The sequence below is a fragment of the Mesoplodon mirus genome (assembly GCF_964341445.2).
Source record: "Mesoplodon mirus genome assembly, chromosome: 4".
NCBI classification, from domain to species: Eukaryota; Metazoa; Chordata; class Mammalia; order Artiodactyla; family Ziphiidae; genus Mesoplodon; species Mesoplodon mirus.
Window position 1 is genome coordinate 55,859,502 of NC_138979.1, and position 27,913 is coordinate 55,887,414.

At 44.1% G+C, this 27,913-nt stretch overlaps 2 protein-coding genes across 7 annotated transcripts in view; one reads left to right on the top strand and one right to left on the bottom strand.

Annotated features, from left to right (window-relative positions):
• The window catches only part of INTS14 (integrator complex subunit 14), a 35,632-nt gene extending 24,088 nt beyond the window's left edge, over positions 1 to 11,544 (bottom strand). Inside the window, exons 1-4 of one of the 5 annotated variants that reach the window (XM_082619113.1) lie at positions 11,166 to 11,479; positions 6,862 to 7,145; positions 4,137 to 4,244; positions 349 to 504 (exon numbers count right to left, since the gene is read on the bottom strand). In XM_082619113.1, coding sequence (XP_082475239.1) covers positions 349 to 504; positions 4,137 to 4,244; positions 6,862 to 7,083 — 486 coding nt within the window. In that variant the 5' untranslated portion in view covers positions 7,084 to 7,145; positions 11,166 to 11,479. Of the gene's footprint in view, positions 1 to 348; positions 505 to 4,136; positions 4,245 to 6,861; positions 7,146 to 11,165 lie in introns of those variants that run through there. The other 4 variants (XM_082619112.1, XM_082619111.1, XM_082619115.1 and 1 more) reach the window with 4 other exon arrangements.
• Positions 11,545 to 12,644: 1,100 nt separating this feature from the next.
• The window catches only part of SLC24A1 (solute carrier family 24 member 1), a 41,146-nt gene continuing 25,877 nt past the window's right edge, over positions 12,645 to 27,913 (top strand). Inside the window, exons 1-4 of one of the 2 annotated variants that reach the window (XM_082617497.1) lie at positions 12,645 to 12,788; positions 16,993 to 17,094; positions 20,237 to 20,374; positions 24,735 to 26,757. In XM_082617497.1, the coding sequence (XP_082473623.1) occupies positions 24,865 to 26,757 (1,893 nt within the window). In that variant the 5' untranslated portion in view covers positions 12,645 to 12,788; positions 16,993 to 17,094; positions 20,237 to 20,374; positions 24,735 to 24,864. The remainder of the gene's footprint in view (positions 12,789 to 16,992; positions 17,095 to 20,236; positions 20,375 to 24,734; positions 26,758 to 27,913) is intronic. The other variant, XM_082617498.1, reaches the window with a different exon arrangement.

Below are 27,913 nucleotides of genomic sequence, written 5' to 3' on the forward strand. Positions count from 1 at the left end.
ACAACTTGTTGAAGGCTCAGATGATGGTTAGCACTCTTTGTCAATAAAATATTTTTAAAATAAGGTATGTACATTGTTTATTTTTAGACAACGCTATTGCACTCTTAATAGACAACAGTATAGTACAAACAAAACTTTTATATGCACTGGGAAAAAAAGAAATTAATGCGACTTGCTTTATTGTGATCCCTGCTTTATTGTGGTGGTCTGGAATGGAACCTGCAATATCTCCGAGACATGCCTGTATATATAATATAATATTAATGGAATATACTAAAAAATATATTCCATTTCTGAGTCCTAAAATGTATCTAATCAAACTAAAAAGAACTTAGTAAAAAGCATTACCTCCTCCAGATTTGCCATGCACATGATGTATAACTTAGATGGGAAAGGAAAAGGCAGTGGGAACCTGTTGCTCTCACTGCGTTGGCTGTGAGTAGCTAGGGAGTGCCGCAGTGACCCTCTACCAATGCCAAGACAGCCATCTGTCACCAGAACAACCTGTTTGCAAAAAGTGAGAGGAGTTTTGTACATGAAATGACATATTTATTTAAAGCAGTCTCATTTGGCAATGTTTTCATTTCTCCCTAATTGCATTTACATTGAAAAATGTACCTCTGCAAGAATACAAACAAAGATGTGAATAAATCTCAACAACATTTGTCAAGTGAAAGATGACAGACACATTGTATTGATATGATTCTACACATATATATTAAGTTCAGACCACATAAAACAAAACTAAGATAAATCAAATAGGGGTTGTGGGGTAATACTGAGTAGAAAGGGGCATGAGAAAACTTTGCAGGGTAATGGAAATGTTCTATATCTTAGCTGGAGGAGTGGTTACATAGGTATATACATTTGTGAAAACTCAGTAAACTGTATACTTAAGATCTATGCATTTTACTGTATTTTATCTTATTAAACCTTTAAAAAAAGCACCTATCTATGAACACTTAAAAAAAGGACAAAACTGGGCTTCCCTGGTGGCACAGTGGTTGAGAGTCCGCCTGCTGATGCACAGGACACGGGTTCGTGCCCCGGTCCGGGAAGATCCCACATGCTGCGGAGTGGCTGGGCCCGTGAGCCATGGCTGCTGAGCCTGCGCGTCCGGAGCCTGTGCTCCGCGGCGGGAGAGGCCACAACAGTGAGAGGCCCGCGTACCGGAAAAAAAAAAAAAAAAAAAAAAAGAAAAGACAAAACCATTCATAACCAATTCTTACTTAATTGTATTAAAACTAGAACCCTATCTCTTAGAGAAGGAGTTGGCACCTAAGACACTGGTGTCAGAAATGGCATAAAGGGTACTTCCTTGGTGGTCTAGCAGTAAAGAATCTGCCTTCCAATGCAGGGGACACAGGTTCGATCCCTGGTTGGGGAACTAAGATCCCACATGCCCTGGGGCAACTAAGTTCACGTGCCCTGGAGCCTGCGCACCACAAAGAGAGAGAGAAAACTCGCATGCCACAACTAGAGAGAGGCCCGCGCACCGCAACAAAATGATCCCACATGCTGCAACTAAGACCTGAAGCAGCAGAAAAAGAAAAAAAGAAAAAAAATGGCATAAGGACCTATTTTATGTGTGTACCTAGGAAGTACCAGCACAGAAGTCTGAAGACTGAACCTTGACACTTTATTTTCAAAGATGACAAACTTTACCTACCCCTGCTCAACTAAAATGACAACTGCATTAAATATGTATTTATAAAAGCCATTTAACCAGACATGGACAAGACCTTTAAAATGCATTCTTAATCAACCGATAATTTTTAAAAGCCTTCAAAATATACTAACAATAGACATTAGTTACAAATCATTTTCCTTTTCCTCACTGTTTAAAGCAATCCTTGGGAAGTCCTGGGTGGACTTCCCAAGCAATTCAGGGGAGGATTGTTTTTGCTCTCCCTAGCCTAGCCTAGTAACTTAACAATAACAGACCAGTAAGGCAGTATTAGGTGGTTGCACCATGTGAAGTGCCAAGACTGGCACTTACTTCTAAAGCCCAAGAATGCTTAATAGAGGTCCCCTGGAGAGATGTCATCTCTTAGGAAGACAGGCAAGGCAAATCCCTCTTCTAGGTACCAACAATTGCTACATGATTTACTTCTGCCACTAGCTTTTTCAGATGCTGTGTGATAATGAAATATTTCTTGTAATGTCAAAATGAGACAGACTTTACTCAGATAATGAAAGCATAGTCCAGCTCTCTAAAAACTTGGTTAAAAATATTCTACATTAAAACAAATCCGTTTGATAGTAACTGATTATAAAAACAATCACTAATAACGTCCACTGTGTTTTGGACCTGGTTCACCCCAAAACTCACCAAGCACATCTAAGTGGATCCAGGCCCAGCTCCCTCCCCTCAGGGTACAGTATCTCTCAAATTCAGGTTCCTCCTTTTTGCAAAGGAAGAAAAAAATATTAAAAGGCAGAAGTCTGCATGGTGCACAAGGTCTGGCTCCTGCGTGTTTTCTGAGTTTCTTCTCTAAAACCACTGAAGTAGCAAATGAAACTGTGCTACCTGCTAGCTTCCAGTTCAGAAGATATTGACAACAAAACTTCATTTATTCACTATATTGCTAGGAAATCAGACAGTCTGTATGCATGGTTTTACGAAATAATGTTTATGAAGCAAGGTGCCAAAGGTTTTTATTTCTGAAAGGAAATTGATCAAAAGGTATTTACTGGCTTTTTTAGCAAGTGTCCACTAAAGTGATCTGATTTTTAACCTTTTAGTAGTAGCTCAGGGTCTTCACTAACCCATGAGTTCATACTGTATAAAACAACTCAACTACCTGAGTAAGAAAAAACAGTAAGAAAAAACAAAAAAGCTTTAAAAAAAAAAAAAAAAAAGCTGGGCTTCCCTGGTGGCGCAGTGGTTGCGAGTCCGCCTGACGATGCAGGGGACACGGGTTCGTGCCCCGGTCCGGGAAGATCCCATATGCCACGGAGCGGCTGGGCCCGTGAGCCATGGCCGCTGAGCCTGAGTGTCTGGAGTCCATGCTCCGCAACGGGAGAGGCCACAACAGTGAGAGGCCCGCGTACCGCAAAAAAAAAAAAAAAAAAAAAAAAAAAAAGCTGGGTTTATTGAGATATAATTCATATGCAAGAAAATTCACCCTTTTTAGTATATAGTTCTATGAGTTCCGACAAATGCATTCAGTGATGTAACCACTTCTACTATCAAGATACAGACCAGTTCCATCACTTCTCATATTCCCTCATGTTTTATTTGGGTCAGCCCCTAACCTTTCCTCACCCCAAGGCAGCCACAATCTTATATTTATTTAAAAAACAAATATCAGTGATGCTACTGACACTACTGAGGAATCCCATATTTGACCCTATAATAAAAAATCATATACTATGGCCCACTGCCTGTTTCTGTAAATAAAGTTTTACTGGAACAGAGCCATGCCCATTTATTTACTTATTATCTATGACTGCTTTCGTGCTATGACAACAGAGTTGAGGAGTTGCCACTGACACCTGCAAAGCCTAAAATACGGAAAAAGTTTGCTGATTCCTGTTGTAGACTGTTATGATTTTCCTTTTAGCAATTTTTCTGTTTTCTCCTTTAAAATATGCTACCACTTCTCAAAGCACCTGTTTATAGCAAACTTCCAATTGCTACAAGTCTGCTCTGATTTGATGCTATATGTGGACCTATTGTGGACTCTTAAGGGCAACAGATTTTATGACATACACCTCACTTTTTAGACAACCCAGGTAGTTGAGAAGGGTAAAAGTCTGCTGAATAAATGCTACACTGGAATAATGAAGACAGACTATATTGTACTGATGTTTACAATTATATCACTCAAAATTATAATCGCCCCTTCCAGGGGGTGTTCTAAAATTCCGCTGTGAGCCCTTTGTGTTTTATACAAACAATGCTAGTTTGCAGTAAGTCAGTTTACTAGGAGGATGCTTTCCTTAAGGCATATTTGTACTGCTTTCTGAATATATTAGTGTTGATTTAGTGCCTTCTTTTAAAAAGATACCAAAAGCGTATAACATAGTTTGTGGAAATTACAATGTATGCTGTGTCAGAGCCTGAACAAAATTGAAGCGCCTCAGTGGTTAATGTTTTTAACTTAGGGCAAAGAAAAAGAATTGATCATTACCTGACAAGGAATTGCACCACCCCATTCTTGCTGAACGATATTGCAAACACCAACTAATGCAGACTCCAAGCAGGTTTTATCATAATCATCCATATTACTTAGTGCTTCCTGATTGAATGAAAGATAAAATTGCTCATTATTCTTTACTGTTTTAATTTGTTACCAGAAAAAAACATAAACTGTTCAAAGCATGAATGTTACACAGGGAACATTGTGTTTCTGAGAGCCCAAAGAGTACGTTCTTAAAGAAAAATGGTAAAACAGATTTCCTAAACTATAAAGGATGATTAAAAGAGCTTCCCTTTATTCTGTTCTCTCATCAGGTGAGAGTGAATTGTCCATCAAGTTCGTATCTTTTTTAAGTGGACCTTGAAAGAAATAATTAAAATGAAAAACTTTTAAAGACATCACAAAAATAATGACAAGATTTACTGAATACCATCATCATTCTAGGCATTTTACATGCATTTAATCATGACAACATCCTATAACGCAGCAGTCCCCAACCTTTTTGGCACCAGGCACCAGTTTCGTGGAAGACAGTTTTTCCACAGACGGGGGGTGGGTGGGGCGGGGCAGGGGATGGTTAAGGCGGTAATGTGAGCGATGGGGAGCGGCAGATGAAGCTTTGCTAGCTGCCCACTGCTCACCTCCTGCTGTGTGGCTGGGGGTGGGGGTTGGGGACCCCTGCTATAAGGTATAGATAATTAACCTATTTTTATTTTCTTTATTTAAAATTTTTTTTATTTATTTATTTTTGGCTGCGTTGGGTCTTCGTTGCTGTGCACGGGCTTCCTCTAGTTGCGGTGAGCGGGGGCTACTCTTTGTTGCGGTGTGCAGGCTTCTCATTGCGGTGGTTTCTCTTGTTGCGGAGCACGGGCTCTAGGTGTGTGGGCTTCAGTAGTTGTGGCATGCGGGCTTCAGTAGTTGTGGCACGCAGGCTTCAGCAGTTGTGGCTCACGGACTCTAGAGCGCAGGCTCAGTAGTTGTGGCGCATGGGCTTAGTTGCTCTGCGGCATGTGGGATCTTCCCGGACCAGGGCTCGAACCCGTGTCCCCTGCATTGGCAGGCGGATTCTTAACCACCGCGCCACCAGGGAAGCCCAATTAACCTATTTTTAAAATAAGCAAACTGAGGTACAAAATGATTAGGTCACTTTCCCAGGTCTTACACCTAGAAGTGGCAGAATCTAGATTTGAACCCAGTCAGTCAGACTCCAGGACTCAACCATTACTCTTCACTACCTATATAGCAATTCTTTAAATTTCAGAACTGCTGAGCATCCAAGATCCTTAGTTTACTCATCTATAAGAAATCCAGTGCAATTAAAAAAGGAAAAAAAAAAAGCTTTTGAGTCACTTAAAAAAGATGTGAGATAGGGACTTCCCTGGTGGTCCAGTGGGTAAGACTCCATGCTCCCAATGCAGGGGGCCTGGGTTCAACCCCTGGTCAGGGAACTAGATCCCACACGCATGCTGTAACTAAGAGTTCACATGCCGCAACTAAGAGTCCACACGCCAGAACTAAGAGTCCACACGCCACAACTAAGAAGCCCACATGCTGCAACTGAGACTCTGCATTCCACAACTAAGGGTCTGCATGCTGCAACTGAGAGTTCACGTGCTGCAACTAAGACCCGGTGCAGCCAAAATAAATAAATAAATAAAGTTTTTTTTTTTTAAAAAGTGAGATAATAAATGATTTAACAAAATTTTATTACTTATATTTTAAAAAGCAAACTATACTGATCCTGAATTTCTAAACTGCCTAGCAACTATTAAACTGTTCATTTTAATTTCACACACACTTACTGACTACTCACTATGGGCAAGGAACTGTGCTAGGCATTGTTGGAAATAGTAATAATTTAGAGATGTTGTCAGAAAGTTAATTCTTTGGCATATCACAGACAACACCTTTGGAAGGTAACACCTATCAATCAAGGTTTTAAAATGATTTCTTGGCATCTGTAAATCAAAGGCTATTTGTTGGAGAGGAAATATACTCCTGAATTACTCTAGAATAAGGGTTTTATAAGGAAGGACTATTTTTCTTTTTTAAAAATTTATTTATTTATTTACTTTTGGCTGCGTTGGTTCTTCATTGCTGCGTGCAGGGTTTCTCTAGTTGCAGCAAGCGGTGGCTACTCTTTGTTGTGGTGCATGGGTTTCTCCTTGCGGTGGCTTTTCTCGTTGCGTAGCACGGGCTCTAGGTGCATGGGCTCAGTAGCTGTGGCTCGCAGGCTCAGTAGTTGTGCCGCATGGGCTTAGTTGCTCCATGGTATGTGGGATCTTCTCGGACCAGGGCTCAAACCCGTGTCCCTTGCATTGGCAGGCAGATTCTTAATCACTGAGCCACCAGGGAAGTCCCTGGAAGGACTGTTTTTCATCTCAAGTTTTATAGAAAAGTAGAAAAGTGTTGAACCTAAAGATCCTGAACTTTAGGGGACAGGGCACTACATCCTGAGATGCTCCCCTCCCACAGAGAATTCCAGAAAACCAAAAGAGGAGGCTACAGCAACAACTCACAGCTCTAACTCATAGCTCTACCAAAGGCAGAAGGCCTACTGGTTATGAATCCTTGTTTTACAGTTATACTCAGATATTATACCCATAGACTCATCTTTAAATAATTCCAGTTGTAAATATTCAGTGCAATATGATAATACTGTTTTCCTTCCTATAAATTGGGCCCGGTACATACAATAACTCATTTCTTTTTGTACCTGTAGGGTGTTATAATCTCTTGTGAAGGGAACCATCAATTCCCAGAGTGATGAAAAAACCACCAGAGCTGTAAACTCAAGCTTGTAATTTGTGGCCATGTGTTCAAACAGCATTGTCAAACCATGGGCTGCCAGGTGCTTGCGCTGATATTCCTCGGACCCCTCGATAGACACAGGTCGGGTCATGGAAAGGGATACGTCCATTACCACCACTGTAGGCATGATGAAAGTGATCCCAGTGTTCCCAGTCAGAATGTAAACAGACAGCTATAGATAGAGAAACGCTGTAGAAAATAAATATGATTAGGTCTTGCATGTCATGGAGAGAAAAAAGTATTTTTTTAATCATAATTTTAACTTAACTTTCCAGAAATAAGTGAAGGCAAACCCCATTTAAGTTGAGGTGAGAACAAATCTGCAGGGAACTCAGTGGGAGGGAAGCAAGCAGCTCAGTTCACTATGCGGACCACTCCTAGAATCACCCACTAAATGGCCATAAATCAAGGACCATCTTAAATGTTTCTAGTAAAAACAAAATAAAACAAAATATTAAATTCAGGGAGCTCTTGAGTTGAATACTTTCAAATCATACACAACTTAATATAACAAACACTCCTACATCACCTCTCCGACACTTAATTTACTAAAGAACATTTCTAGTTGTCTTATGGTGGTGCTTTCTGACAATCAACAATTCTTTTTGGGCACCTTCACTATCTTACTCAATACAGCAGTATTTGGGCAAGTGTTTGCTGAATTATCTTGTTGCTTAATGTCCTTTTTAAAAAAATTAAAATGAACGCAAAATATAAAAACAAAAAGCCGGGCTTCCCTGGTGGCGCAGTGGTTAAGAATCTGCCTGCCAATGCAGGGGACACAGGTTCGAGCCCTGGCCCGGGAAGATCCCACATGCCGCGGAGCAACTAAGCCCGTGCGCCACAACTACTGAGCCTGCGCTCTAGAGCCCACGAGCCACAGATACTGAGCCCAGGTGCCACAACTACTGAAGCCCACGCGCCTACAGCCCGCGCTCCGCAACAAGAGAAGCCACCGCAATGAGAAGCCCGCGCACCGCAACGAATAGTAGCCCCCACTCGCCGAAACGACAGAAAAGCCTGCGCACAGCAATGAAGACCCAACGCAACCAAAAATGATAAATAAATATAATAAAATAATAAAATAAATAAATTTAAAAAAAGAAAAGGCTAGCACAGTCATAGTCCAAATTAGACAAAGCTGGAAATCATTAAGCATGACATAAACAACAAACTGCTAGCCTCAGTAGTACTCACTGCAGATAAACGAGGCAACAGCTCTTGAACTATGAAGGAAAAGAGCAAAATTAAAGAATATGTATGACAGCTGGCAGTATCTCATGAAACTGTTATAAAAGTCAAAGTGTAGAAGAAATGTAGAAAACAAAGAGTTTTTTAAAATTATGGATTGAGAATTAGCATGAAGAAAACATTTCTGTGCTCAAAAATAAAGAAAAAAGTTCCCAGATATACAGATCTGCTCTTGCTGATGCTACTCTATTATTAAGCAAACTATAGTCTACTCACACAATTAAATTCCATATAGCTATAAATAAATGATACATATACAGATATCAGAAATATTTATATAGGTATTAGTAACTGAGAAAAGCAGGTCACAGGCCTGTATGTATACACCGATTACAACTTCATAAAAATCATACTGCATATATTGCATATATACAATTTTGCATATATACAATTAGAGAACACTCAGGATGGACATAAACAAGTCAGAAATTTAATGTTCACTAATTTCTTTTTTGGAACTTACTTCAAAACACTTAACAGTGGCCAGAGGGCTTGTTTTAGTACAGTGTCCAACTGCAAACGTGTGCTATTCTAAAATTCCGTTTGTAAGTAGGCTGTTGGGAACTCTGAGCATATTGCCTCACGGAAACAATGTTATAAATGGGGATCAGGGACTCATGTCAACTAGGAAAAGCCTTTTTACCACATAATGGCCTTTCAAATACAAAGGCCTCATGTATCCAACATCGATAAAGACTATAGGAGATATATAAATTACTCTTCCAGACTCCATTTTGATAGAAAAAACTAAAATGTGGGATTTCCTGGTGGTGCAGTGGTTTAAGAATCTGCCTGTCAATGCAGGAGACATGGGTTCGAGCCCTGGTCTGGGAAGATCCCACATGCCGCGGAGCAACTAAGCCCACGCACCAGAACTACTGAGCCTGCGCTCTAGAGCTCACAAGCCACAGCTACTGAGCCCACGTGCCGCAACTACTGAAGCCCGCACACCTAGAGCCCGTGCTCCACAACAAGAGAAGCCACTGCAATGAGAAGCTTGCACACCGCAACCAGTGGCCCCACTCTCCACAACCAGAGAAAAGCCCACGCGCAGCAACGAAGACCCAACACAGCCAAAAATAAATAAATTTATTTAAAAAAACCCAAATGTGCATCCTTATTCTGCGCCTCATTAAGCACAGCATGTTAAACATAATTCACTCTGACTTAGCATCACAACTCTGAACAATACTGCCCAGCACGCTGCTGCCCTCATGTTTTAATTTATACCAGCATTCTCCCAAGTGTGTGCTGCAGAACACTGTCCTGCAGGGATGCTCCAAGAAAAATGAGTTCAGGTCTTATTAAAGACACTGAGAAGCTCTACAGCAAAGAATCCAGTTTAATTTGTTAACTCTGTGTTTCCCATTTAACCCTTCTCTGATCATTAGTTGGTGCCATGGAACAAGTATTATATAGAACATACCCAGAAACACTGCTTTGTACTCAAGGGATCCAGGCTGTTGTGTTCTGTTTTGGTGCCTCCTCTTTGTAACTAAGTTTTGGACCATCATTTTGCATTCCACTTTTCTCTGTAATCATCCTCCCTCTTTCCGATTTGCTGCTTCTTGGCTACTATGAGCTGGAAAGCCAGGTAATCCAGCTTGCTAAAACTGTGTCCGAAGTCAAAGTTAACAGGTTCTGAGAGCCTGTGAGTTTCTTCTGCTGTCACGTGCCATGTGCTTAGGCGTTATCAACTTGGTGCTATTTCATCTACTCAGTCTTTCCAGACCCTTTCTGGGTCTCAGCTGTGTTGTTCAAGAAGTGAGGTCCTGTGCAATACTGGTTCAACTACACTACATTAGACCATAAGCTCAACAAGAGCAGGGACAGTGTGAGATTTTGCCCACCAATGTCTCCTCAGAACCTATCACAGCAGTGGGCATGTGTATGTCAAGTATGTACTTGACAAATACTTGATAATGACAAGTAAACTACCTCTCAGCACCAGATGTAACATTAATTTTTTGGCAAAAACACATTACAAATTTTAACTCTGGACATCAGAAACACACTTCCTCCTCTCCTCGTTCAAGCAGAGATATCAGGAACTCCTATGCCTCTGCCCACATATAGAGTTTATCCAGCTCCTATGGTATTCCCATTCAGGTACAGAGGTCTTTTTACGTTAGTGAAAGCTGGGGATGTGGAGTACTGGCCTCATCTCTTAGGAGAATGAGAATCAGGATACACAGATTTAGATCATATATAAGAAAGCATTTCCAGCTCATGAAATCTGCTGTAACACTGGAATGGGTGACCATAGCTGGCAGGCTTGCATTCTGGGAAGACACTTATAGAGCTGGCTCTTTCTTCAGACTGATGCATTTATGTCCACCCCCAAACACACCCTCCTAACAATGGCAAAGTCATGGGAAACCAATTTAGAACTCAGGTTGTCAGCACAGAAGTGAAAGATGGATGGATGTTCTTGAAGGATGGTTCACTCAAGTAGCCTAGGCCTGATTAAAAACAAAAGAAGTCCCTGCCCACACAGTCCAGCAATTTTGTGAAAACACCATGTTACTTCTCTCTTGGGTTGATTCTTACCCTAAGGTCCTCCACCCCGCCCTCATAGCTTTCTCGTAAGTACAGTTTACATACAATGCTTAAGACAACTAGTGGTCTTCTTTTCTCAAGAACAGTCTACTCCTGAGAATAGCCCTTAGCCCCTTGATTTGGTCATCTCCATTAGCTACACATTTATAATTCTTCCCAGAAGAAGACAATTAGCTCGTTCATAAAAAACTGATTCTGAGGAGTATCGCTCTTAAAGCGTGATTCCACTCGAATTTCTAGGGATCCGCTAACCTACTCTTAAGTTTGTCTGTTGGCCTCACATCTCTTGCCCGGATGAGTCCCCTCCACCGTTCTGTTACAACTTCACCTCTAAAGTGCCAACCTGTAAATACAGAACTCCTGCATTTGGACCGCGTCTGCCTGGGGATGTATTTTTACCTTAAAATCAGTCAAAAATCTTTAAGACCTGGAAGTCTCTTATGGGAAGAGGAGGCGAAGGGGGCCTGGGCAGGGGGCCGACATCGTGGTGCTTGTGCGGAGCTCTGGCGCGGCAGAGCGAAGGGAGGACGAAGGCAGTGCCCCGGAACTGGCGCCGCAGAGACGGCGCGGGGCGGCCACCTCGGCGGCGGAAAGGCCGGGAGTCGGCCCTGCGTTGTTCCCCGCTGCCGACCCCTTCTCCTGCAGCTCCAACAAGCAATCCAAAACAGCCTACGGTCTCCAGCGCCCTCCACTCACCCCGCCACCATCACCGTCAGAGTCCGTCACGAAAACCTTTCCGCCAGCGCGCCGCAGCCGGAAGTATACGGCCGCGCGACGGAACGGAACTCGGCGCCGGGTGTGCGTGAGGCGCTTGGGGCGGGGCTTTAAGGACGTCGTGGGCGGGCGTTGACAGCGGAGAAGGTGCCCGGTGCGTCTTCCTCAGTGCTTCTCTTCGCAGCGTTTTGTCTGCGACCACCGCCACGACCACACTCCCCACGTAGTCCCCAACTGCGCCGGGCCCGGGCTGTGTTCGCCTCTTCTCTCCCTCCCCGTTCTCGGGCTCTTCCTTGTTTGTTTCTGGCCTCCTGCCCACCTGCCTCTCTTTGGCCCGTGGGCCTCACCAGTCTGGGTAACCCCATGACCAGTTCACACTGTCTCCTCACTCACCTGGGCTCGTTGGTGCACAAGCCTGACCCTCACTGATATTTGCCCCTCTTCCCCGTCCCTCTTCAGACCCCTTACTCATATCCTCTGAACTAGTTGACAGAATCCTCTTCCTACTCTATAAATTGTAATTCCTGCCTGAGGAGTGCTCATACTGAGCACGCTGTGTATTTTTCTTAGCTGACGTGAGCCAGTTTCCACGTCAAGACTTTCCCTCTTGGTCTCCTCAGCCCGGATGCTCACTTTATCCCCGACCCCTTTGAGGGAAGTAGAGGGAGGGTTCAGTCAGTTCCCCTGCCTTGGCCAAGGTGCGCTTCTGAGGGGTTTGCACTTAGGCTTTCCTGTGAGTCATCATGGGCCATCGCGTACCTCACTTCTCGCCACTTGGTGTCCCCATAGCAGCCTGTGCCTCAGCGAGGTCCTTGGAGGGACAAGGAGTGACTTTCTTTCTAACCTCTTAGAGAGCTAGCAAATGCCAGCTAGAGGTAGACCTGAATGGATGCCAGCAGGCCCCTGGGTAGTTACGGTTCAAAAAACAATGCTGTACCACATAGGTTACAAGTGGGAACAGAAAGGCCTCTAGAAGGCTTCAGGCCTTTGCCTCCTTTTCTTTTGATTGGTGGGAGGGGGCGAGGTAGGAGGTGGGTCAAGGAGGGAGGATGCTTTGAACCGAACAACTGAGTCTGTCTGACTTGTTCTGTGGGAGAGTGTGGGCTCCAGTTGCTTGTAGTTCTTTCCTGTCCCCTCCTTATATCAGAGGTGGCAGAGGAAGGCGCATCACTCCATGGGAATGTCCCTGTCAGCATCAGGGCCCAGGGGCAGGCAGACTGCCCTATTTGCTTCAGAATTTCTCTCCCCAACTTGGCTGGTTTCACCATCTCAAGACCCTTTTATGCTTGAGCAGGCACTGGAATCTAGGTAAGTAAGGCTGCATCCTGATTACTTCGTTGTAGTTTCTCACTCTTTCCCTAGTGGGAGGGATGTGGCCAAGAACGTGTGGGCAAGGGAGTTTTCGAGCTACCCCTAATGTGGTGATGACTTAGCCCTGCGCTCACTGTTCTCCTGGTAGTTCCAGCTCAGCTCCATGGACTGATTCGTTACCTTACCCAGCCCTAAAGATTAAGTTTATTAGTTTGTGGATGGGTGATCTCATCTTCTAGGAGACCAGGGAAGCAGGAGACTTTCAGGAGACCAGGGAAGCAAAAGGCAATCGATTAAAACTGATGATAAAAGATAGGACTACCAAGAGGACCACATCACTTAGGGCAACTAGTAGGTGCTTTTGTTTTTGTTTTTTAATTCTTAGTAGAATCCCATTAAAAATCAAAAGGTTGTTCAGTGAATATAAAATCAGAGAACATTAGCACAAAGAGTTAGAAGGTCTTAAAGGAGAGGTCTTTCAAGCCATAGCTGGCTAATACATTTCTTTTTCCCACTCAAGAGACCCTTAGCATTTGCATGTTTCCACACATACATTAAAGGAAATTGGTAAACAACTTCCTTTGCATAATCTATCATCCCCTTTATTTTCTCCTGCTTTGAAACAGTAGACAGCTGTCACAGAGGCTTTGAAAGGCAGAGTGATTTGGTCTCCAGTCTGGCAGAGTAAAGGTTAGTGACAGAAATAGCAAGCTGCTCACAGAAGCCAGGTACTGGGGTTCAAGGGAGGTTCATATACCCATCCAGTTCTCCAACAGCACATGTTGAAAATGTAGATTCCCAGGCCATGCTGACTGAATTGGAATTTCATGGGTTGGTGCCTGGAATCTTCATTGTTACGTTCCCAAGATGATTTCCTTCCTCACCTACAGAGAGGAAGGGTAAGGAGTGAGTGAGTGAGGAAAAGGGGAAGAGAGAGGTTAGGGGAAGGCGGTGAGCCCACATTCCTTTTCTGTTCTTCCCTCCCTTTCCATCTCCAGTGCTGTCCTTTGCCCTATGTCTTCCTTCCTGCCTCCTCTAGTGTGGACCGTGTCCACTTCCAAATCATACTTCCAAGCTCCAGGCTATCTGCTTTCCCTCATCATCCTACCCCATTCCTCTATTTTCACCAAAGTGGAAGTCCAAAGAAATTGTAGATATGACCCTTTTGTCTTCTTAAAAATTTTTATTATTGAAGATTTTCAAACATAGACAAAGATAGGGGAATAGCATAATAGATCCCCATGTACCCTTCACCCTATTTCTACTATCAACTAAATTCTCAGTCTTGTTCCATTTATACCCCTACCCACTTCTCCCCAACATATTGTTTTGATACAGATCACAGATAGCATAACACCTTGTCCATAAGTATTTCATTATGTAGCATAACATCTTGTCCACAAGTATTTCATTATGTATCTCTAAAAGAGAAGGATTTTTTAAATTAATAAACTTTATTTTTAGAGCACTTTTAGGTTCACAGCAAAGTGGAGTGGAAAGTACAGAGAGTTCCCAAATACTCTTGTCCACACACACACAGCCTCCTCCACTATCAGCATCCCAGCACCAGAGTGGTACATTTGTTATACTCTATGAACCTACAATGACACATCATTATCACCCAAAGTCCATAGTTTATTATAGGGTTCACTCTTGGTGTTGTACATTCTATGGGTTTTGACGAATGTATAATGACATGTATCTACCATTGTAGTATCATACAAAGTAGTTTCACTGCTCTAAAAATCCTTTGTGCTCTTTTTATCCCTCCCTCTCCCATGACTCCCAGGAACCACTGATCTTTTACTGTCTTCATGGTTTGCCCTTCCCAGAATGTCATATAGTTAGAATCATACAGTAAGCAGTCTTTTCAGATTGACTTCTTTTGCTTAGTAATATGCATTTAAGTTTCCTTTATGTCTGTTCATGTCTTGATAGCTCATTTCTTTTTAGTGCTATATAATATTCCACTGTTTGGAAGTACCACAGTTTACTGAAGAATATCTTGGTTGCTTCCAAGTTTTGGCATTTATCACTAAGGCTGCTATAAACATCCTTGTGCATGGCTTTGTATGGGCATAGGTTTTTCAACTCAATTGAATAAATACCATGGAGAGAGATTGCTGGCTTGTATGCTAAGCATATGTTTAGTTTTGTAGGAAACTGCCAAACTGTCTTTCAAAGTGGTTGTACCATTATATATTCCCAGCAGCAGTGAATGAGAGTTCCTGATGCTCTACATTCTCACCAGCATTTGATGTTGTCGGTGTTCTGGATTTTCACTATTGTAATAGCCGTATAGTGGTATCTCATTGTTGTTTTAATTTGCAGTTCCCTAGTGATACATGATGTTGAACATCTTTTCATATGCTTACGTGCCATCTGTATATCTTCTTTGGTAAAGTGTCTGTTCAGGTCTTTTGCCCATTTTTAAATCAGGTTTTTTGTTTTCTTCTTGTTGAGTTTTTTTAAACATCTTTTACTGATTGATTAATTGATTGATTGATTTTTTGGCTGCATGTGGGATCTTAGTTCCCTGACCAGGGATAGAACCCATGCCGCCTGCAGTGGAAGGTGGATTCTTAACCACTGGACCACCAGGGAAGTCCCCCTTGTTGAGTTTTAAGTGTTGTTTGTATATTTTGGTTAACAGTCCCTTATCAGACATGTATTTTGCAAATATTTTCTCCCAGTCCGACTTGTCTTCTCATTCTCTTGACAGAGACTTAAACCCACAACAATTACACTACCATTGTCACATTTAAAATAATTAACAATAAATCCCTAATATCATCAAGTACACAGTCAGCTTTCAAATATCCAGTTGTCTCATAAATATCATTGCAATCTCTTGATATATCTCTGAAGTCTCTTAACCTATAGGTTTATTCCTCTATGTCTTTCTTCATTTGCAACATATTTGATGAGGAAACTCTGACCTCCCTCTCAACCCTCCTTCAGTCTTTTCCACAGCATTTGAGAAAACCACAGAGCTTCCCCAGTCTAAAATAATGGAAAGACTCATTGAACAAAGAAGCAATTTTGTACAATTCCAGTTTCAATGAACTTCATCTCTGCTCTGTAAATAGGGGTGAATCTTATCCACCACTGGATCCTCAGGGTCTGGCACGTGACACTCAATATGCATTTGGGGAAAGAAGATAGGAGGGAAGGAAGAGAGGTTATTAGAAGAAAGGTCAAAGGGAGAAAACAGAGAAAATTTGGTGGGTACTACATTTGTCTAAGAAAGTAGAACTGAACTTTTTTATTTAGGACTCCCTCTCCTTTGAAAAGTGTTATAAACTCTAAATTCTTAAAGGTCTCTCATGATCTGGGCCTGCATCTGTCTTGCCAGGCTCACTCCTCACCCTCTTAAAACTTTGGTAGTATATTTCAATGAAAAAGCAGATAAAGCAACTTTTTAAAAAAGTTATAAAAGTAATTCATTTATATGGGAAAAATTCAAAGTTTCAAAGTACATGAAGTGATAAATTAGTGGTTTTTTCCTAGAAGTAACCATATATATCTCCTTGCCTCAAGTATGGTTCCAGCCGCTGGGTTTGAGAGATGAAGTACCGGTCTTTTTTGTTTAGTTGGTTTTATTCATTCTATATCTACTGGTGACAAAAGTACAGCTATTCTTACATAGTCTTTGCAAAGTTGTTTCTTCCTGTGTGTGTGTGTGTGTGTGAGTGTGTATATTCATTCCTTTTAATTGCTAAGTAATTGACTATTGGAAAGATGTGATATCATTTATGTAACCAGTTTTCCATCAATGTTTAGATAGATTTCAGTTTTTGCCCTACAAGCAATGCTGGCAGACCATCGTTGAAGCTTTTCCTCTGAGGTGGGAAGCCACTGGAAAGTTTGGAGTATGGAGACCATGATCTCACTTACAGTTTAACAGCATCACTTGTGCTTCTGTATCAGATTTACCCTCTATCCGCAGTGTCTTCACCAGCACTGGATGTTCAATGTTTTAGTCCTTTTCAATTGATAAGCCAAAAAAACCCCCCTCACTATTGCTTCAGATGACATTCCTTTGTAAAATCAGATTTGGCAGGGTGAGTTTTACTCAGTGGGCTGTTTCACACTCACTTAGAGAGGAGTTGTTAATTGTACCGGTACTGGGGGTACTGGGTGGATTCCTGCATGGCCACACTGAAGCCCTCTTATAGAGCCTGTCTGATCTCTCCTCTAGACCCCAGGCCCTTCGGGATGGGTACCTGACTGTGAAGCCAAAACCCTATCTCTGAACTGCTTACCAACCTGAAGTGTCACCCCCTGCAACTCCCTGCTTCAGGTATGGCTCCAGCCACTGGCTTGGAGAGATGAAATGTCATGGGATGTTTGGGGGCTTATTTTGCTCATTTCCAACAGTGACAACTGCACAGTCATTTAAAAGAAATCCTATAAATGATATAATATAAGCAATTAAAACAATATAAACAAAAGCTCTTGAACTGTGACACAGTTCAGCATCTGACAGATCCAAGTGCTTCCGCACAAGTTCTCACTATACCTCTTAGAGCAACCCCATGAGGAAGTTCGTCTTTCTTGGTTTTATAAATGAGGAACCTGAGAATGAGAGACCTTTGGAGACTTGCTCCCGGTCAGACTTGTTACGTATTAGAGGTTGCAAAGTACTAGTAGGTCAAAGTCAGCCCCAGCCCCATGTTGTTTGCTGTTAATAGTTTTAAACTGTTTTACATTGGAATGCTTATTGATGGGTCGTTCATTCTCTGTCCAGACACAGCCCTCATTACTCTCAGCTGACTTGGAATAGAGCTGATTTAGCTTAATTTTATCCACCCAGGCCCTGAAGGCATTGGATTTTGCACCCCCTGCCAAATCTTGTCTAATTCCACCATGCAACTGTAGGGTCGATAGCAACTCCTGAGGTAGGCCCAGAAATAAACCAGCCTCAGCCACAAACCCTCAGTGTCAGGTGCAAAGCCTAATTCCTTCTCCCTCCTGTTCTAATAGAACCATGGGAAAGGCCTTGAGCTGCAGAGGGTAGGAGAGGAAAGGCCTACCTGCCATCCTGCCCAGCCCCAAAGCCCTGCCTTCCTCAGCCCCCGATATTATTGTGAGGGTCACAGCTAGATTTACCTCACCTGTCCTGCCACCCTGTTCCAGGGAGAGGATAAAATAAGACAACTATGTAGAAAAAGCAGATCAGCTTCCCCTCCTTGGTGGTGCTGGTCTTTCTCCAGCAGTTTGATCTCTGAAAGGCCGTGAGACTTTATGAGTGGGCATCTCCCCACCCCACACATGTGTAGCTCAGGTGCTCCATCTCTGAGCATCTCCTCACTGGGATGTACATCTTCAGTCCATCAACAAATATATTAATTAATTTATTTTTAAACAGAGGCACAGAGTTATTTATTTATTTATGGCTGCATTGGGTCTTCGTTGCTGCACACGGGCCTTTCTCTAGTTGTGGCGAGAGGGGGCTACTCTTCGTGGCAGTGCACGGGTTTCTCATCGAGGTGGCTTCTCATTGCAGAGCACGGGCTCTAGGCACATGGGCCTCAGTAGTTGCAGCACACGGGCTCAGTAGTTGTGGTGTATGGGTTCGGTTGCTCCGCAGCATGTGGGATCTTCCCGGACCAGGGCTCGAACCTGTGTCCCCTGCATTGGCAGGCGGATTCTTAACCACTGCGCCACCAGGGAAGCCCCAGCAATTAAATTTATTGAGTGCCAGACACTGTTCTGGACTCTGGGGTTTCAGCCGTGATTAAGACAGGAGCTCACCTGCTAGTAAGAGATTAATGCGAACGTTAATCAGGTTAGTACACAGTGCAGCGTTGTCACAATGGAATGCATGGAGATCCGCTTCCCACCAACACAGTCCGACTGTGATCTCCGAAAGCAGAATAACAACAACAGTACCACCACTGTTAATGTGCTTTACACATAAACATATAACTTAATTCGTGCACTAAGCCTATCAAGCAAGCAGCGTCATTATCACTCTCATTGTACAGTCCTTGAGAAGTGAAATTCCTGCCTAAACTCACACCACTGGTACAGACGATGCTTCCACTCTTGGTTGAGCAGCAAACTTTGCTATAGCCTGTTGAAATGCAAAGTGTGCCATGACCCCATGAGAACAAGACAGCAGGAACCAGGTTTGCCCCCAACAGTTGGGAGTTAGGCTAGACGCTAGAAAGAACTCCTTGGCCACAGTTATGAGTGTATGAGAGAAAGGAATCCTTTTCTGAGTATTTGTTTCCTCTCCTGAATTTTCTTTTTTTTTGGCCGTGCCGCCTGGCGGCCTGCAGAATCTTAGTTCCCCGACCAGGGATCAAACCCACACCCCTTGCACTGGAAGTGCGGAGCCTTAACCACTAGACTGCCAGGGAAGTCCTCTCCTGGATTTTCTATATTGCACAAATAATGTTGTAAAAATAGAGGAATTATTCTAGAAAAAAAAGATCACTCATAATTTCACCTCATGAATTGGGTTCCTTTTTCCATCTTTCTGAACCAAACTGTGACTGTATTAGGCACTTGGTGTAACTAGATCTGGTTTTGCCTGCAGCACTCTTAAGAGGCAGCGATGTGGTAACTAGCGGAGGTCAGCCCCTCTACCCAGGCTTCCAACACCCAGAGTGACCCCTGGACACCCAGAGATGAAGACAGCTCTTCCACAGAGAGTGAGCACCGCTGTGTGCTTCAGCAGAGGGATCTGGCTACCTTCACTCAGGGTGAAATAGGGCAGGGATGAAGCTGTGAGGGATTACCTGCCGTTTCAGATGGAAGTAATCAAAGCACCGTGCTATCCCTGTACCTTGGGGGAAACAGAGAAGGGAAAGAGGAGCAATCAGTAAGTATCAGGCAGAGTTAGCTGAATGATTGAAATGGTTTCCAGGTGAGTGGGCAGGATCCTGAGACACCCCCGCCCCCATTGCCTTGCTCCACTCCCACTTCAGTCAGCTCTGGCCGTGAGCTAGATGCACAATTCCTCAGGTATCTTGGGATTGTGGACAAAGGATGTTGCCTGCCATATCAGTAAACAAAGGATGACGTGACCATCAAGCCATCAGCCACTACAGCTGCCCCCCACTCCCTCCCAGTGGTGCAGCCGGAGGGGAACTCAGGATGGAGATAAACAGGTAACTGGCCCTAGATACTTAAGGTGCATATCAAAGGAATAATTTCATTAAGTCCAGATGCTTGCATCTTCCCATACATAGAAAAACACTAAGCTCATTAACTTGAGATGTCTAGTTTTCCTTTAACTAGCAGTAATCTTTTGATGTTCAACTACCTGGGTTTTCTGCAAAAACTCCTGTGTATCCTGGCTCCTCCCTTACCTCTTCAGAGTAGTCCCTCAGAACTCTCTGAGAGGCTGTATGCTGGGCTTAAGTCCTTAGTAATTCCCCAAATAAAACATAATTCTCAAGTTTTAGGTTGTGCTTTTTTTTTTTTTTTTTCAGTTGACAGTTTGGGTGACCATAAAGGGACCCAGAGCAGACTTCCCTCCTTCGCCTGAACTCTAGGAGGAACCAGAGCCTTGGTACCAGCAGAGGCCTCTTGTGCCCATTCGCCTCCTTGGAGAGTCCAGAGGAATTTGGGTGAGTCTGGTTCTCAGATCTCCCGATTATTGGTTGATGTTCCTGAATTTTAATTGGCAGTGTAAAATAGGTACCTGGCTACCCAGTTGAAAGATACGGTGGAAGGGGGGGACCTGGTTGAAAGACATTGGGAAAAAGTACCTCCCAGCTGAAAGATACTAGGGGAGCCTGGTTGAAAGACCCTAGGTTGCTCAGTTGAGAGACACTGAGCTGTCTAAACTGGGTGATTAGGTAAGAGACTGGCCTAACATCTTTCCTAAAGGAGGGACATCAGAAAGCCAGCCTCCAACTAATACCCCAGCCAGGTTTATGTTTATTCAAACTTAGCTACAAGTACTTACTTAATTGGGAATTAAAGGAAATCTCTCCCTGAAAATGGCCAATATGGGGCTTTTTATTGTGTAAGCAGTTAAGTTAGAGAAAGCCAGCTTGATAAAACGTTTTTTCAGAATTCTGACCTTAAAGAAACAAAAGCCCTTCTAGGGAGAACTTGCAGTTCTCTCCTTGTGTCTTTGAAATGTGAAGGTTCTACCTGATATTCTTAGAGGTGTGTGTGTGTGTGTGTGTGTGTGTGTGTGTGTGTGTGTGTGTTTTGAGAGCTTGGTCTCTGCCATCTGGGCGGTACACATGTGGTGTACATTTGACAGCCAGTCGGATAGACTGGGATTCTGAGCAGTTTTTTATTGTTGTTTTTGGTCTGGCTGTGCCAACTCTCAGGGAAATTTATCATAAGGGGTCCCAGCCAAGAAGGGGCCTTTATCATCTTAACCTTCATTGCATCCACCTGTACAATGAAGGCCCTTTACTTTCTTAGACTGTTTTTGGGAGTAAACTTTCTAGATTTTGTGGAGGCTACATCTTTTGCACTCTCTTATGGGGATGCCCCTTGCGTCTTACTGGTTTGAGTCGCTATTAAAATACTACTCGTCAGTGGCCAGACAATGGATCTTTTAAATTGTAAAACTTTATGTAGAATAATCATAATAGTGCAACTCTAGGTATGGGAAGAAGCAGCAAGGGAAAATATTTCCTGGATCATAATAGACTAGTAAGACAGGAGATCCAGAGAAATTTTTTTTTTTTTAGGCTGTGCCATGTGGCTTGTGGGATCATAGTTCCCCGACCAGGGTTTGAACCCGGGCCCCGGCAGTGAGAGCGCCGAATCCTAACCACTGGACCACCAGCATATTCCAGAGAATTTTAGATTATCAATAGGGCCTGATCCAAAAAGTAGCACATTGAGTGGCCTATCAACAGAATCTTTGCCTGATCCAGGAACCACTTCCTAGAGCCATGGGACAAAATTGGTCATAAAATGCCTCCCAAATGTTGGTCGAATTTATGACCAAGAGGAGGTGCTGTGGACAAATAATGTCACCTGCCATATCAGTAAGCAAAGGATGTTGTGGCCATCAAGCCATCAGGCACTGCAGCTGCCCCCACCCCCATAGGTAAGGTGCATATCAAAGGAATAATTTCATTAAGCCCAGACTCTTGCATCGTCCCATATATAGAAAATCAGTTGACTCAACTTGAGATGTCTGGTTTTTCTCTAACTAGCAGTAATATTTTGATGTTTGACTACTTGGGGTTTTTTGGCAAAAGCTCCTATATATCCTGGCTCCTCCCTTACCTCTTTGGAACAGTCCTTCAGAGCTATCTGAGAGGTAGTATTCCAGGCCTAAGTCCTCAGTAATGCCCCAAATAAAACATTTGGTTTTATTTACTTTTAGGTTGTGCATTTTGTTTCAGTTGACAGTATGTCCCCACCTGCACTGGGGAGATCTGTCAGTGCCCTCTCCCTCAAGAATTTCCCTTAGGCCTAATAAAATATTTTTCATGGGTGAAATGCTTTAAAGTTTGTAAAGTATTTCTCCCACATTCCCTCATTTTTAAAAATAGATTTTATTTCTTAGAGCAGTTTTAGGTTCTACAGCAAAATTGAGTAGATATTCCCTTATTTTTTTTTTTTTTTTCCGGTATGCGGGCCTCTCACTGTTGTGGCCTCTCCCGTTGTGGAGCACAGGCTCCGGATGCGCAGGCTCAGCGGCCATGGCTCACGGGCCCAGCCGCTCAGCGGCATATGGGATCCTCCCAGACCGGGGCACGAACCCGTATCCCCTGCATCGGCAGGCGGACTCTCAACCACTGCGCCACCAGGGAGGCCCGATATTCCCTTATTTTTAACTTTGATTGTCACATCCACCCTTCAGATAGGTAGGACAGGTGTTATTATCTCTCCATTTACATTTAAATTACATTTAGAATCACACAGTAGCAAACAGAGCCTGGTGCTAACTGAGGTCTTCTGATCTTTTAAGCCTCAGGCACTTTCTCTTCGTTCCCACAGAGTGCCTTCAGAATCTTTCCAAATCTTTCCAGAAACTGTGGATCATCTCTTATTCTCAGAGCTTAGAAATTAGTTTGAGAAGTTCCCCCAGTTTCCCCCTTGAATGCAGGGGCGCACAGAGAATCCATCTATGTCTTTGGGGGAAGGTCTACTCTCTCAGGCTCTGGCAGAGACAGTGGGACCCAGAACTTGTACAATGCCCTGATAAGCTTCTTAGAGGCGGGGATTAGCAGGGATTGGATATCCTTCCCCTGAGATGCCCTTCATACCTGACCCTGCCTTGAATTAGGATTCCATAGGGGAGCTGGGAGCAGGAGATGGGGTGTTCCCTGCTGTACAGCTTCAGACTCACTCTTTGAGACCCTGGATTCTGACAAGTTTCCAGAACTGAGAAGATACTCAGATGTCCAGGTTTGAAGGTAAATGATGTGATTAGGTAGGAGGGATCAGCTGGGGTGCCAGCTCAGCTCTGTTACGTAACACTGGCACACCGGAAAGAGATACTCTCCAAAGTTTCTTTTGGAGATTCAGAGTGTTGAGTATATGGCGAGGGTTAGGGTAGACAGGGAGATGGTGGAAAGACGATGATAGGAATCAAGGACAAAGAAGGAAATTCACTTATTCCATGCTTATTTTGCTTTTTAAGACAATTGTATTTGCATTGCTAATTAGTGTGGTATGCTGGAAAGACTGGGACATTAGAAAGCTCATCTGCACTGCTGCTCACTAGCTGTGTGATGTTGAGCAAGTCACATCTCTCTGGACCTCAGTTTCTTCATGTCTCAAATGGGGAGTTGCATTAAACAGTGTCAGTAATTCTTTCCGCCTTTAATGACCTAAGATTCTATGGGTTATTCATCTAACTTGTAATATATTACTTCATATGCAAAACTGATCACTTCTAGTTATTGTTTTGTAATAACCTGTGGACATTGATTAGAGATTTCATATTTAGTTGGGCTGGGCTTCTCTGCCCTTCTTTATAAATTGAAATTCTTTGAGGGCCTTAAATGTTTTTCCCTCCTGAGGCCTTATGTAAAATTAACCCCTATGGGGCATTGATTCTGTACAATGCTTTTCCCAGACCGGATGTGTTTTTACTCTCCCAACATTCCTGTGACATAGCTATTGTTATTACTATTTACATAGATAGGTATTGTTATTACTATTATTATTTCTATGAAATTAAATTTAAAATATTATAACATGCACATGATAAAAAGGTTAAACAGTTAGACTGAACAATAGGATATACTGAAAAGTAAGTCTGCTTCTGATCCCTGACCATTAGTTTCCCTTTTCCAGATGTCCTTTCAGAGATAATCTTTGCATAATCACTGCATATGTTATCATGCCCATTTTACAAACGAAGCACTGAGGTTCAGCCTGTCCGGGGTGACACAGCTAGTAAGCAGCAGATCTGGGAACCTAGCCTTTGACCCTATTCCCCATGTTCCTCCCATGACACCACACACTGTCTGGGAAGCTTCATGACGTTAAATTTTAAGCTTTGTCCTCTCTGAATGATGGTGGAATCATTTTAAAATCAGTCCAGTAAAAACACATAGAGCTTTGCACTGCTTTCCACTACTGCCCCTTTCTGTCTAAAGCTTAAAATCATATCTCCTTACTTCCCTTTTGCCTTGGATAAGGTGAGATTTGTGGCCTGGGGCACCAGCTACAGATGACTGAGCTCCCAGCAACTCTGGCTGGACCTGCGGAGTGTGGGCAGACCTCTTGCAAGGATCCCTAGGAGGGCTGGGTAGACCCAGCTCAGGAACCTGGGCTGCTGGCATGCCTACACAGCAAAGAGGACCCCAAGATGCTCTTTTTCCCATGAGCAGACATTGCCCGCTGGAGCAGGGGGCAGGGGTTGTTTTGTTCCAGCAGAAACAACTGCCTTTCACTACAAAGGCCCCTGTGTGAGTGGTCACTTTTCCAGATGAGGGTTTGGTGGCTCCCAGCTCTCCTTTTAGGAGCAAATAACCTCTTCCTTTTTTTTCTTTCTAGGTTTGTGGTTACCCCCTGGCTGGGCTTCATGGAGGAATCTTCTCTGATTTCTAATCTGAATCCCAGAGCAGCCCCCATCTTTCAGTGGACAGAATGAGAGGCCTTCTGTGACCAGGCATAACTGGCCATCATGGGGAAATTGATCAGGATGGGGGCGCAGGAGAGGCGGTTACTCTGGCCAAAGCGGCTTCATTGGAGGCGCCTCCTCTTCCTATTGGGAATGCTGATCATGGGTTCCACCTACCAGTACCTGAGGAGCCCCCAGGGGCTCCCCTCGCTGTGGGCAGCAGTCTCTTCCCAACACCCTGTAAAACTAGCCAGCCGGGACCTTTCCAACAATGAGATGATGATGGTGAGCAGTGACCCTCCAAAATCTAGCTCTGAAATGGAGGTTGAGACATGGGCACCCCAAGCCACAGTAGGCAGAGATGGAACAACACCTGGTGTAACAATGGAGAACACTCCCAGTATACCTAGAAGAATAGCCAACGTCATTCCAGCAACACCCAAGAGCAGCGACAGCCCAGCAGCAGCCCGCACAGAAAAAGTGAAGGAAGACACCCCAGCCACACCCAGTGGAGCACTGAATCACTACCCTCCAACTTCAGGCAGACCAGTGGTAAATAATTATACCCCAGCAACACCCAGGGGAGAAGTGAAGAGCTACCGCCCAACTCAAGCCAGGGGAAAGGTGAGGAAATACACCCCATCCCCACTTGGTAGGATGGTGAACAGTTATGCCCCATCCACATTCATGACAATGACCAGGAGTCATGGGGTCACCCCCAGAGCAACAGTGAAAGACAGTGAGATTATGACAACCAACAAAATACTGGAGACCAACCCTTCCGAGAGAGTATTGGAGGAAACCACCCCAACTCCTCTCAAGGGAGTAACTGATAATGCCCCACCCTTCCTGATAAATGACTTAGAAACAGACATCTTCACTTCTCCGAGGAATGTGGCAGAAGAGAAGACCCTAACTACCACCAGAAGAGTGGACAATAATAGCTCAACCAACCACCGGGGGTTAGTGGGAAAAAACAACCTGACAACACCCCAAGGAACAGTCCTGGAGCACACCGCAGCCACCTCTGAGGGGCAGGTGACAGTAAGCATCACGACAGGCAGCAGCCGAGCAGAAACCAAAACCTCTACTGCTGCGTGGAAGGCTAGGAATCCCTCGTCCAGAACCAGTGCACCGACCGTTGGAATATCCTCAGCCACCTTCTGGGGGCTGGTGAAGAACCCTTCCCCAGCACCCACCACTCCAGCAACTCCCAGGGTCAGGGCAAGTCCGACCACTCAGGTCCATCACTGTGTGGTTGTGGAGCCAGTCCCAGTCTCGTCCACTGTCCCCTCCCCCAGTCTGACAGCAACTGGGATGCCAGAGGCTCCCAGTCCCTCAGTACTGCCTTCTGGGCAGCCAGACCTCCACCCCAAGGCAGAATACCCCCGAGACCTGTTCAGCGTGAAGGAGCGGAGGCAGGGCTGGGTGGTCCTGCACATCTTTGGCGTGCTGTATGTGTTTGTAGCCTTGGCCATCGTTTGTGATGAGTACTTTGTCCCAGCCCTGGGTGTCATCACAGACAAGCTGCAGATCTCTGAGGATGTGGCAGGTGCTACCTTCATGGCTGCTGGAGGCTCTGCCCCCGAGCTCTTCACCTCCCTCATCGGCATCTTCATCTCCCATAGCAATGTGGGCATTGGCACCATAGTGGGTTCTGCGGTATTCAACATCCTCTTTGTCATTGGCACTTGTGCCCTCTTCTCCCGGGAGATCCTCAAGCTCACCTGGTGGCCCTTGTTCCGTGACATCACCTTCTACATCCTTGACCTAATGATGCTCATCCTCTTCTTCCTGGATAACCTCATTGTCTGGTGGGAGAGCCTGCTGCTTCTGCTGGCCTATGCCCTCTATGTGTTCACCATGAAGTGGAACAAACAGCTTGAGTTCTGGGTGAAGGAGCAACTCAGCAAGAGGCCAGTGGCCAAGGTCATGGCCCTAGGGGACCTTAGCAAGGTAAGAACAGGTTGGCTCAGGCTTCTCTGCCCCCTTTTGGGCAAAAGGGTAGGGGAAAGCCAGGGACTGAAGAATGGCAAGTGCTAGGTCAGACCTCAAGAGATTGAGTAAGTGTTCTGGTTCCCTTGCAATGCATTCAATATTTATAGATTCCTGTTCTCTGCCAGGCACTATGCTGGGGCTTTTGCAGGAGTGACCTTGGGTCAGCCCTTAATCGTCCTATAAAATGGTTATTATTAGGATCCCCCGTTGACAGGGGAAGAAACTGAGGCCTAATGAAGTTAAACCATTTGTTCAAGGTCACACAGCAAATAGATGGTGGAGCCAGGATGAACCCGGGTTGTTCTGATTGGGTCTTCAGAAATGACATTTGAGCTGGGCTTTGGAGAATGTCCAAGCAGATATCAGGCAGGGAAAAATGATAAAATGGGCATGGTGTGTAGGGTTTATCTAGCACCCTCACTTTCATTTAATCCTGTTTATTCACATTCCAGACCTGGAGGGGCTGGTAGTTTGGTTAGGGTCTGAGAAGGAGGAGGCTTTTTGAGTTTTGTTTTGTTTTGTTTTTAAAATATTGAAGATGGGAGCTCCACTCATCCACTGACAAGCCAGCCCTGGGTGCAGAGCCCTTTCTCTGTGCTGACTGGAGACTGAGAGCTCCAACTCTGGGGCATTGTTCTGACTCCAAGAATTTGGAGTTTCCAAGAATTTCTCTGCCCCTGTGAGGGACCTTCCTGCTAAATTCATTGCATGATTCAATAATCTGGATAGTGAAATTTAATTGGGGAAGTGATCTCTAAAAATTCATCCGCAAGTTTTTTGTTCCTTGAGACTCCAAAGTGAGGGTACCCTAGTGAACACAGACCCCCATTCCTCTCATGCTCCTAAAGGGTGAGTTTGGGCAAAAGTTGGTTCATAGCCTGCCTGTTTCAGATCTCAGGCCACTAGTGTGAGCAGAATTTTGCATGCAAAGAGTGGAAGGACTTAGCTGCTTAATCCAGTGCAGTTTTGATGAGTGGGCAGGATGGAGACCAAACTCAGCAACATGTCTCAGAGATGTGTGATACAAGGAGATGAAATGTACTTCCTTTAGGACTTCTGAGGTATGTGTGGTGTTCAGAGCATAGAATTGAGAGTCAGAAAACCTGGGTTCTAA